General features: G+C 37.1%; 1 protein-coding gene across 3 annotated transcripts in view; it reads left to right on the top strand.

The window, feature by feature from the left end:
- The window catches only part of UBE2D3 (ubiquitin conjugating enzyme E2 D3), a 29105-nt gene extending 21259 nt beyond the window's left edge, over positions 1–7846 (top strand). For 2 of the 3 annotated variants that reach the window (XM_075127548.1, XM_075127549.1), the window contains exons 4-8: positions 2328–2405; positions 2783–2888; positions 4482–4575; positions 5133–5182; positions 6375–7846. In XM_075127548.1, coding sequence (XP_074983649.1) covers positions 2328–2405; positions 2783–2888; positions 4482–4575; positions 5133–5181 — 327 coding nt within the window. In that variant the 3' untranslated portion in view covers position 5182; positions 6375–7846. The remainder of the gene's footprint in view (positions 1–2327; positions 2406–2782; positions 2889–4481; positions 4576–5132; positions 5183–6374) is intronic. The other variant, XM_048846633.2, reaches the window with a different exon arrangement.
- Positions 7847–12842: the final 4996 nt, after the last annotated feature.

Here is a 12842-nt window from a genome sequence, read left to right as displayed (position 1 = left end):
TGCCATAGCTATATTGACCTAAATGAAGTGTAGACTAGGCCTTAGTCATGTTAGAGTAGAATTTAATTGTCAGTGTTAATGTACTACTTTGACCTTACACATGTATCCAATGTGGTTTAGGTATTCTCTTGATACCAGTTAGTGGAGAGCTTCTTTTGGGTGGCATACTAAAGAATCCTTTTGTCTTCAGTTCAGAGTTCAAATGCTGGATTTGTTCTTCTAGCTTATCCCTTTGAATGCAACGAAGTATGCACTCCAGAAAGACCAGAATGTTTGCTTAATAGCTATACTAATACTTGAAGTAAACTTCCAAAAGTATGGAAAGATCTCCATTGTATGTCATTGAGTAATACTTATATGATTGACTCTGCATGGTCACAGAACACTAAAAGTATAGTTGGACTTCAAATACAGAAATATTTTCTTTTGTTCTACCTCTCCCTGCTCATTCAGAGTTGTTTATCCTCTTTTCCCACTTAATCTTTGTGCTATCAGTTTAAAGGCATTTATTAGTTATGCCCTTTGGAATAGCATGAGTGCATACTTTAGAGCAGTATTTTAGATAGAATTATCCTTGCTTTAGGATAATAGCTTAGTGGTCTGCTGGTGTTGTAGGCCTCATACCTTCATGACAGCCTAGGCATTGGTAGTGTAGATGGCTTAACATATTCCACATCTGAGATCCACTACTGACACAGTCTAATAGTAAGGATTGAGTTCTCATTGTCAGAGAGGTATTTTCTACACTTGTTCTAACCAGTTCTGTTGCTTCATTTTAATAACCACTAAGACTTGCCTCCAGCATGTATACAATAAAAGGGTTGAAGTAGTTTTTGAACTTCTCATTTGCCAATATAGCAGTTTTTCAGTGAATACTACATGATACGCTGAATCTCTGCCCAGGCTGTCTCATTGAAGTATCAACTCTAGCATTACATTTTTGCCCCTTGACTTATCTATTGGCTTTTTGCCACACTGCTTCACTTGCAGATATTAAAGTATATATAAGCTTAAGAAATAGGATGTGGCTAGTCTGTATATAAACAAGAGATTGGTCTTAAAGGATATAATATTTAAAAAATAGATAAACCGAATAAAGCCAACTTCCAGTATTCCTGTATACCAGATATGTGAAACCCATTGTGACGAATCAAATTACACTTTTTTGCTCAATCCTGTGTGTGTGTGTGAGGTTTAAAAAGGCAGTAGGCAAATTTTGTAGTTCTTATCGTGGAATGTGCTTCTTTAGCCAGCAAAGTTAAATATTGCACTTAAAAAGACTTTTTAATAAAAGCTTTTACTTTTTCTAAAATTTCCTCTTTTTTTGTATGTACTGCTTCCCGTGGGGGGGGGGGGGGGGGCCTTCAAGTCACTGCTTCAATCTCCACCTTTTGAGAGTATTCTCTGTTGCCCTACTTTGGGCAGTAATTCCACCACCACTTGAACCTGAGAATTTCCCCCCTTGAGGTTATCATTATGATTGCTTTTTCCCTGAGCAGGGGAAGAAAATACATTTTCCAGGAACATGGTTATGTGCAACCCAGAGGCAGGGATCAAGACACGTGGTGAGAAAAAGGACTGGAAGGCTAAGCAGTGATGATGGCAGGAACAGAATGTGCAGAAGGCTGGGAAGGACAGCAACTGGCTTATAAACTACTACAAGGGCCGGGGGAGTAGGGCTCAGTTACTTGTGGCTAATCAGGCACTTACTCCCACCTAAGCTCCTCTCACTCCAGCTTTCTTCTGACTCTCTGAGCTGCTGCAGTTTGGATACATTTGAAATTGCAGAGGGAAGAAGCTGTCAGGGCCAGTTCTGGCCTGCATGTGACACACTTGCTTTAAACCAGTGGCTCTCAATTTTTTTTCCTGGTGACCCCTTTCACATAGCAAGTCTCTGAGTGCGAACCTCCTCCCCGCCCCCCTTATAAATTAAAAACATGTTAAATATATAACACCATTATAAATGCTGGAGGCAAATCAGGGTTTGGGGTAGAAGTTGACAGCTCGTGACCCCCCCATGTAATAACCTTGTGACCCCTGAGCGGTCCCGACCCCCAGTTTGAGAACCCCTGCTTTAAACTAAGGCTTTACAGAACACAATTGTTTTAGGAGGAAATTCATTGCCAGTGACCAACTTGACTTACTGCAGTCAGTTATCTCATTCCACCAATTTTAAGCCCAGGTATGATCAAAATTCAGTGCTTACATTGTGGATTAAACATCTTATTTGTGTTTAAGTGAATGATTTGCCTTGCTAAGTAAGTAGTGGATCTTCTCACAAAAGTTAATTCGGGAGTATAATTACAGTGGACATGTTTCTTCGACAGAATGACAGTCCATATCAAGGCGGCGTATTCTTCTTGACAATTCACTTTCCTACAGACTACCCTTTCAAACCACCTAAGGCAAGTAGTCTTTTCTTTGTGAGACTAATGCTCTTTAATGAGCCAAGCATAGGAATGGAAATCGGGAACATCTGAGTTCTAAAAGCAGCCCTGCTTCACTTTAGCTTTTTTGTCTTGAACAAATCATTTAACTTCACTACCAGACAAGTGGAGATGATACTTATCTATATAAAGTGTTGATAACTCATGTTTGTACAGTGATTGAAAAAAGTAGCATGTAAGTGCTGAATATCTGATTCAAATGCTTGGTGGCTAAAGAGCCACAATACATGTTTCAGTAAGTCTTTCTGGTGCACCTTATCTGTGCTTATGTGTAACTCTTAATTATGCAATTTAGCATATGTGAAACACAAATACTTCTCTATTTTTTGTTATAGGTTGCATTTACAACAAGAATCTATCATCCAAATATTAACAGTAATGGCAGCATTTGTCTCGATATTCTAAGATCACAGTGGTCTCCTGCTTTAACTATTTCTAAAGGTGAAGAAAACATTACAATTTCTATCTTCATTTTGACACTGTAATATTTTTGCTTAGTTTTGTTTGGCATTCCATTCATTTCCCATTATACTGTAGCCTGAGAAGGACATCTTGCGTATGTGGCAATGATTACATTATTTTATTTGAGCATGAGCTTTCGTGAAGTGAGCTGTAGCTCACGAAAGCTCATGCTCAAATAAATTGGTTAGTCTCTAAGGTGCCACAAGTCCTCCTTTTCTTTTTGCGAATACAGACTAACACGGCTGTTCCTCTGAAACCAATGATTACATTGTTGCATGCTTATTGATTTCACCTTTTATTTAAAAAAAAAAACAAAAAAACCTTTGTGCAGTTTTACTTTAGCTATTACTAAAGGTTCTCCCCAGCATGAACCAGTGCAGTTGAATCCCTATATGGACACTTACATGAGAGTGGCTTATTTCAGTTTTAACCTATTCCTAAATGAAGTTAATCTGAAATAAACCTGGTTTTAAACCAAAATAAGTGTCTACACAACCTTTTGCATTCATTTAAGTAGGTTGGTCTAAAATTGTAACTTAAGTTGGTCCATCTGTGCACATAGAAAACTCCTAATTTTAGATTGTGATCAGTCTAATGCTTTACAGTTAATTGCTAGCTGCTAGCATGGAGTATTAATTTCCATATATGAATTTTTAGTAACCATGTTTTAGATTTGTGATCAGTGAGTACTGCTTTAAGGTTTTTTCACTTCCACTTCCTGTAAATGTGAGTATTCTCATTAATTCTAATGAATTCAACTCTTGAAACTAATTGACTTCAAGCAAAGCTCACCAGAGCTCACTTCCCTTTTTTGGTTTGGTAGATCCCCCTGAGATCACAGTTGCACTAGTCAGAATAAGCAAAGGGTTCCTTTACCTACAGAACTAGTGATTCCTGCCTATTCAAGGCACAAGAACCAAGCTTGGGTCTGAATTTGGATCCGCCACATGATAGCATGTTGTGTTGACACTATACCCCTAGCTTGCTTGTTCTGAATTTTACACTGTTTTTTAAAAACCACTGATGGGAAATGAAGAATGTAAAGAATAAGTTGCTTCAAACAGTATTTCTCCATGGTAGTCTTACTTTAGTATTTCCTTTTATCTTATCAGTATGTATCTAGTTTGATCAGCCTAGAATACTAATGTATTAATACTATTGCAGAAAAGAAATCCCATCTGATTCTAATCTGTTTATCACAGACTTCTAGCTGTGAAAGAGCTGATCAGCTATATAACATGGCTCAGTAGATTGCCACTCTGTTACGTTATAGTTTGGACAGCATTACCTTTCTCTATGTATATTTGTGGGACACTGGGAGCTGCTAGAGTGTGCTATAGAGGGACACCCTATAAATATATTTTAATGATTGTGAGCCACACATTTAGAAATGGGCTACCAAATTTACCTTTAAACTTACTCAGCATGCATCGTAAACAGACGACTAACAAATCTTTTCTTTATAGCATACTGAGGTTGTCCTAACAAAGCAAATAACTGTATTTCCTTTGTATTTAGTTGAGATCTTTGTTTGGATTTCACTGTTGAGCAATCTTTTCTGTTATTTTGCAGTTCTCTTATCCATTTGTTCACTGTTATGTGATCCAAATCCAGATGACCCCCTAGTGCCAGAGATTGCACGTATCTATAAAACAGACAGAGACAAGTAAGTACAGAATTATATAAAGATAATTTACTAATATACTGTGAAACACACTCTTCTTGTGTTAGAAAACAAAGGTGGGGAATGAATGAGTTAGTTACTTGTGATCTCTCCATCTTAGACTGAATTTGTTGCTTAGGAAGAAGTAACTGGTATTTTTTGGCTTTGGAAACATGCAAATACGAAGAAACGTGTGCTATCTTTGAAGTTGCATGGAGGTGTTTCACTAATGTTGTAGTGATTTCTATTTGAAAGTTTATCTAAAATTATTGGTCTACTTTTAATCAGTCTCATGTGAGAGTCTGAAATAGTATCAGTTCATATAAAGCCTCTAAAGTTTGAGGAGAGAAATTACCCTTGTAAATACTCCAGTGTCGCCTTTTGATAACTGCCTACTTTTTCTGTTTTGGAGTTTCCCATTGGATAAAGGCTTTATGATCTTCTATCTGTGTAGAAACTGTTTTGTCTCAAACGTGGTTTTTACAGTTGTACTCAGATAGAACTCAGTGAAATAGCTGTTGAAGTTTGTATAGTAATATTAAATATACTTGTCCAATTAGGTACAATAGGTTAGCAAGAGAGTGGACAGAGAAATACGCTATGCTGTAGGGTAAGAATATTTGCACTTGACGGTGCATTTAACAAAATGGGAACTGTCAGCACTTGAGTGCTGCATGCTTTAAGGCACCGGATTAACTAACAAAGATAATGGATTTATCAGTTACTGAACCTGAATATTTAACAGCTTGATCTGTGATTAGTGTGAAATGTATTGGCCAATTACTATATCTCACAAACAGATAATATTCTTGCATGGCAAAACAAATATAGTGGTAGTAAGAAACTGATTTTATTTGAATTGTTGAGGTTCTGAGATGTCTTATACCTCTGTCCTGGTAAGTACTGAACCAAATTTTGTAGAGAGTGGGGAGGAGGGAACTGGTCTGTGTAGTCAAACCACCATGTTGTAAATAAAAATCTAGGTGGTCCAGATTCAGACTGTGTGCACAGGCAAAATTTAATATGCTGCTAAAAGTACTGTTTTGGGGGTTTTTTTCTTTATGCTTGTATAGTTGGAAATTAACTTAATACTGACAAGCATGCTGTTAAGTAAACTAATTGTATCTGCCCAATTCCTGTAGACTAGTGTGTTGTACAAAAAGTTCATGGCCTATTTTAATATCCCTTTCTAAAAGCAAACGCTGGCTGGAATTCATTATCATTATTTTTCAGTCAAAACTTCTGTGCCTGGGCAGTATGCTAGTGTGAAAAATGGGGTCTTGCATTATTCTCCAACTGAAATTGTCAGGACATAACTGAAAATCCACCAATAACATAATTGACTGTAGGGTTCAGTATATCATCTCTAATCATAGCATGCAGTATTCTTTAGACTTGGTTCTAAAACCAGGCTCCAAACAACCTGATATATCTAGCAAAAAAGTGAATTTTTAATTTTCAACCCTTTTTACTCCTCTCTCCCTCCCTCCCCCCCCTCCCCGGTGCAATAATCAGTTTCATAACATGCTTCTAGCAACTTACCTATCTTCTGTGCAATCTAAGTGTGTTTCAAATAGTCTCAAAATGTAGGCTTTTGTTCTAAGTTTCTAGTAAGACTTGTTTTTCTTCAATAAAAGACCACATATGAAAGTATAGAAAGAACTGGAACAGCCAGTTGAAAGAAGCAGCAGTGAATTTCTTCAGTAAGAAATTACTGAAAACTTTCTTCTAAAAATAGTATATTAAATACCACTTTGTGGTTTAACTGGACCTGTTTAATGTGTTTCCTCCTTTATTAACAGATACAACAGAATATCTCGGGAATGGACTCAGAAGTATGCCATGTGATGATACCTTAAAGTCAGAATAACCTGCATTATAGCTGGAATAAACTTTAAATTACTGTTCCTTTTTTGATTTTCTTATCCGGCTGCTCCCCTATCAGACCTCATCTTTTTTATTTTTTGTTTACCTCCTTCCATTCATGCACATGCTCATCTGAGAAGACTTTAGTTTTTCCAGCTTTGGACAATAACTGCTTTTAGAATCCATAAAGTAGTTACACAAGAACAATTGCCCAACATTCAGAAATTTTTTTAAAAGGAGCATGTGTATTATGTGGCCAATGTCTTCATTCTAACTTGGTTATGAGACTAAAACCATTCCTCACTGCTCTAACAGATACTGAAGATATCACCTGAGGGGAGGGGAGGTGGATGTTCAGTTTTCTTACATCAAAGGAAGTAACATTGCAGTAGCAACATCCATCCTGTTTTAAACCTTCCAGTGTTAGAGATTTGAGGTTTTATTATATGCTTATGCTCATAACTGACATGGCTGAAGAATTGGTACAGAATCTATAGTATCAGAACAGAAAATGTGATGTATCTTATGCATGTCAATAAAAGAATGACCAGTTCTTGTTTTACAGAGAATGAAAATTTGGAAGTCAAACATCCCTTGTATTCCAAAATAGGGTCTCAGAACATTTTTGTAATTCATTTAAATTTTGTTAGGAGGCTTGGAGCTATTAGTTAATCTATCTTCCAGAACACTGTTTAATATAGCACTGAATAAATGAAGCAAGTTGTCAATGGATGAGTGATCAACTAATAGCTCTGTTAGTAACTGATTTATTTTCTTCAATAAAGTTGCATAAACCAATGAGTTAGCTGCCTGGATTAATCAATATGGGAAACAATCTTTTGTAAAAGCAAAGCTGGTTTTTGTATATACCATTGGGATTTGCCTCATTGTTTGACATCAGATAATGATGTAAAGTTCAATAGAGTGAATCTCTTTTTTGCCATTTTCAGTTATAATACTTGGTCTGTTGCAGGCTGACACATTGATCAGCCTGATGTATGCAGAATTAATAAGCTAACCTAGTAGTGTAGCCTTAGTGTGCTATACTTGGTACTGGGAGCCCAGAGTTCAGGGATGGACTTGGAACCCAGCAGATCTGAAGTGGTGTATTGTGGAGGCATTTCCAGATGCACCCTGTTTGCTAACAGAAGCTTTTCTTCACCTTGTACATGTGATAGCTGAAAGATCTTATTGTGGGAGTAATAACGGGGCAAAAAATGCAAAATAAAGTACTGTTTTGATGTGGGAGTTGTCATGAGGCTGTGTTGAAGTGACTTTACTATGTGGGATGTTTGTTATCCATTGAAAGACTTGTTCTACCATGCTGCCATTTACATTAATGAATATTTTAATACAACAGACATTTATTTCAGGTGACTAAACGTGAATGAATAAAGAGTCATTGCTATTGGATTTTTTTATTTGACAAGAAACACTGTCTTGTGCCATTAGTTTATTTCCTCTGCAGCAACAAGGGCATTATTAATCATCCTGCTCTTTTCTTTCCTGCCATCTTCTTCCATGGATTTTCTTATTTTTTGTCTCCATTCTTACTGTTCATAGCTTCATTTTTTTCCTAGTCCTGTGCTATCAGTTTGTGCATCTGTGATTTCTCTCTGGCACCACTTTTTGCACTGCTTATAGTTTATGTGCATTCTAATTCCTTGTCTCCACATGGATATGGAAAGCTAGATGTAAAATAAATGTTAAACCTTAACTTTTATAAAATATTTGAATATGTAGTTTGGTACATGGTTTGTTCTGGTTTTAAAATAGTATTTGAAATCACAATTGCACTTCTGTCTAGTTTGCCTAATATTCCAGAAAGCATATTTAAGAAAAGGTCATTGGTGACTAAGCATGGACCTATTACTAGTTCAGTAATGGGATTTTTGTAGCTCTTTCCCATTTCTACAGGGTGTATCTATATCAGTTTTTTTGGGATCAGGTGAATTTTTTAAAATACAATGTTTGCTGAGCATTGCAATTTAAGATTGAGAGGTACGACAGTGTGCTCACATAACGTTCGTGAAATGTGAAACAGATGTTGCTCAGATGTCTTTATTGCTTGAGTGTCCATTTGATATATTTACTGCCTCCTCTCCCAGGTACAATGTACTCCTCTTCAAACAAGCTATGGGCTTGTTGCAGGAATTCATGGGTGAAGTTTCTAGCTTGTGTTATGCAGGTCAGATTAGTTTGTTAAATGTAGAAGGATGCATAATCTATTCATTGTATGAGGTTCAGCAAACTCTTGATTGCTGTAAGAGCAGTGCCATCTAACTTGAGCAGAAAATCAAGCCAGAAGGCTATGAAGTAACCTGATTAGGAAGAGAAGAGTAGTGTCCAGTTGAGATAGTGAGGTCACTCTTACTGCCACAGGAAGAAAAAATGCCTTGGTCCTCAATCTACCTGAGTTATTCATGTGCAAAGGCACCTACAAATTGAAGCTGGATTCGGTATGTTAGAGTGAGGAAGCATTATGCAGAATCAAGATTGGCTGTATATTTTAGTCAATCAGAAGTTTTCTGACATTTTTTTGTTGGTCAGTGCCAGTTAGTTGAAACTGAGAAGTTCAGGTGTTCAGTGATTCCCACTCATGGGATGTGCCAGACAGTACTGCCTGAACTGTGTTCAAAGTGTGACTTTACAGTGCATTTCCATGGGAACATGTCAATTTCAACTAAACTTAGGATGGAAACCTGCCTCGTTTGCTGCCAGTTTACCTGCCTAGCTCCTTGGCAACTTCTCCATGAGAGCCAGGGAGCATATCTTTTGTTCTGGAAATACTGAAACATTCTCATAGCAGGAACATTTCTGTGGTGTTTCTAAGACTAAATATTGCAGAATTTCACTTCTCGCCATAGAACTTTTGAGAGTTCGGCTTTTGTCTATCGGGATGAAGCTTTTTTCCAGAATCTCAACTTTTTGCAGAAGTGAAATTGAGTTTCCCAGCCAGCTCTAAGATTTAAGTCAAGGATGGTGCATATAATAATGGAAGTAGCTCCTATGTTCTGAAGCTAATTTACAATTCACTGGCTTAAATTGAATAGGGAAAAATTAGTGTAAGACTTAAATATTCTAAATTACTTTTCTCTAATACAACTACCAATTAATCCACTATGTCATCATGGCATAACAGAAAATATCAAATCAGTATGGGTCAGAGCTTTGTCAGTGTTATGACATCTTGAAGGAAGAAATTGACAACGCAGTTTGTGTTAAACTGTACAATAACTTGCATGATAAGCATAAATCTATAAAGGGCATTCACCTTTCAGTGGGTTTTAGATTAGGCTCTAAACAAATACTAGTCAGATGTCCCAAATCCTATAAATCTGTATAATGATCAAAGGGGGTTTGATGTCAGTTATTTTGAATATGAGAAGCAAAAAAACAAGTGAATAACTTAGGCTTTTAGTCTTTAAAAGCTTGTCAGGAAACAAGGGAAATTGAAAAACCTAGAGTGGTAGGTTAAAATATGATCCTCTAACTTTTCTGGTGATTAGAAACATGTTTAAAAATGTTCTAGTCTTTATGTAATGAGGAAAGTCTTAATTCAGATACTATCTCCCCATTTTAATGTTAGAACATCTAAAGCTAGAAATCTCTTCATGTTCTCTGGTATTCCTACTCAATTGCCAACATTGGAAATTATTAATCACAGTGGATCCAACCTGGTACTGAAGAAATCACCATTTCTTAAGACCACAGATAGCTGAAAGACTTGATTCCATAGATCCATTGGATGTGGTAAGTGGTTCAAAAGAAACTTTATCTGCAAGTATGTCCAATACAGTGAAAGACAGCTAAGGGAGACCATGGTGGAGATTGGGGCACAAATGAAGATCTTTTGTTGTGATCATAAGGTTATCTGAGAACTTTCTTAAGGGAGCTTCAGCCCCCCCCCTCCCCCCCCCCCCGCTTTGATTGCATCTTTACTATACATAAAGAAAAATGAACTAAGACTAGTGTTTCAAGTGATATATATGTAATACATTTACTTAGCACCAGAATGGAATGAGTCACAATCTACAGCCAGTTAGATAACTCCTAAAGTACAAATTCTTTACTGCTAATACACAAGCAAAGAGTATGCCAAAAAAACAAGATTCCTTTCGTTAAGTCTAAAAAGATGGTATTGACAGCGGAGGGTTCAGCGCTCTGCTGAATGTTTTCACTTTCAATATACACTATTCTGGTTTGAAGGTTTATCTTTTTATGTTATAATTATGATTGCCACAAAAGTTTTTTGGTGGTGCATGCTTACAGTGTGTTTGAGGTTGTCAAAATCCCAAGCAGGCTGAAAGCTTGCATATGCTCCTGCATTAAGACAGTCTTTATAGGTGATAGAGTGGATTTTGGATTCAGGAGAACTTGTTCTATTTGTACCCACTGACTTTGTGTTTTAGGCAACTAGTTTGGGCGCTATTTTCAAAACTTCTGAACTACTATGACTTCAGTGAGTTGTGAATGCTGATCAAGTCTTCTGATAAAGGCAGTGAGTGCAAAATTTTATATAAATCAGCTTCAGCCAAAATGATTCTCTGTACAAAACATCTCAAGGTTGGGATTTTTAGGCTCCACTGTTTACCTAACTGCCAACAGTCCTGAAAATCCTACTCGGCCATGTCACTTTGGAAGCTACTCATCCTTTAAGGTGAAGTAACCATTCTTACCAAAAAGTGAAAATGGCCAATTGAAAAGCTCCTACAGTATATACTCATTATTTGCCCCTTTTTTTTTTTTTTTTTTGCAATGATGTATTCCTTTCTCCAATATGACTCAAAGTTTCTGGGAGTTTATATTAATGACATACTGCTCCATCTGCTGGGCTTTTGAGTATTAAAATTAGTTAAGCTGGAGGTTCTTACACCTCATATTGTGTCCCTAAATAACTCAATAAAAGGTCACTGGAAGAATTTTATAAACTACCATCAAAGGGCTCCATGTGATAAACAAATGCATTATAATCGTTTTGAGTCATGGCAGTGCCATTACTAATTATTTTCCTTAACACCTATAAATACTTAAAATCAGGTATAAATGCAAATGTTGCTATAACTGTCTTGGGAAAAACTTCAAGCTTACCTTTTCCCACTGTCTCTTTTAGGTCACAATTTTGTACCTAGATATCAAAGCTTCTACTGGTACTTGGGGAGAGGAAAGAGCGAATATAAGACACTCTTTACTCCTTTCCAGAGGCCTTGTTGAACCTTCACCATAACTTGGTTTTTACAACTCCATGAGGAAGTCCAAGATGAAGATACACTGCTGCTGTGGCAACCCAGGCACTTGAGGATTGTGCGATTAAACATAACATGGTGTGCTTAGATCATCTGTGAAATAAGGCTATTTAAATTGTGATTTTTTTAAAGGTTTCATAAGTTACTTATTAGAGAAAAGAGCCATTCAGGCCTCTTATTCTTTCATGCTGTCTAGCCTTATGTTCAGTTAACTTTGAAAACAATTATCAAGCGTAATTTTCACAACCATGAGAGCTAGAAACCCAACTTGTTTCAAACATGAAAAAACAGATTTTGGAGCACAACTGCACCAAGAAAGAAGGGGTAAACTGACCAGTACAAGGGAGTCTGGCCAAAGTTTTTGTTTGTAAAATGACTAACAAAAAAGGGGTTTTACAGACCAAAATGGCTAGCTGCAGAAGCAAGGGTTCCAGTCTCTGCTACACAGAATCTTAGTTTCAGTGAGGCCACCTACTGCTTTTTCAACAGCAGTGGAACCTTATTTCTTTAGATTGTTGGGTAAGATCTGTTACATGTGGTAACTTGAGAAACTCCTCAAACATCCCCATCTGCCCCTAAAATCACTTGTTCTGTTTCCTGGAGATTGGCTATCATTGACTAATAGACTATAATGTCCTCTAAAATAAAGGTGATATTACTCCCCAGAAATGAATAAAGACTCGCATCCATTTCTTAGCCAATGGGTGTTGTCATGGTTTTGAAAAGACTAAACCAGTTTATTGCTTTCTACCAACATGAAATGAAGTCCAGCATTGCGTTGGAAATTATTCAAGCATTCTTGGAGACTCAGGGATGCTGATTGGCATATGCTGCTTGTTCAACAGCTGTGCCTTGTCAGACTGCATCTCCAAGTCATAGTCTCCCCATGGGTTCTTAAAGATTCATTTACAAGCCATGGCAGTTCTACTGGCTCACCTCTGGATGTAGAGTGTGGGGCTGCCTTCTAAGTGACTACTGTGGATGAGCAGAAGTATATCCATGCTTTAAATATAATCTTAGTCCTGGGTCCCGGGGGAGATTTCTAGCTCCTGCTCACAATCTCATGCAGCTAGGTATTAAACTTTATACAGATTCTGGGATTGCCTACAGTGGGGGTGAGCAAAATGCATTCAGATACCTAGGAGCTGAAAATTGTAC

The sequence above is a fragment of the Caretta caretta genome, chromosome 4, assembly GCF_965140235.1.
Source record: "Caretta caretta isolate rCarCar2 chromosome 4, rCarCar1.hap1, whole genome shotgun sequence".
NCBI lineage: Eukaryota > Metazoa > Chordata > Testudines > Cheloniidae > Caretta > Caretta caretta.
This window is presented reverse-complemented; position numbering and strand designations above follow the sequence as displayed.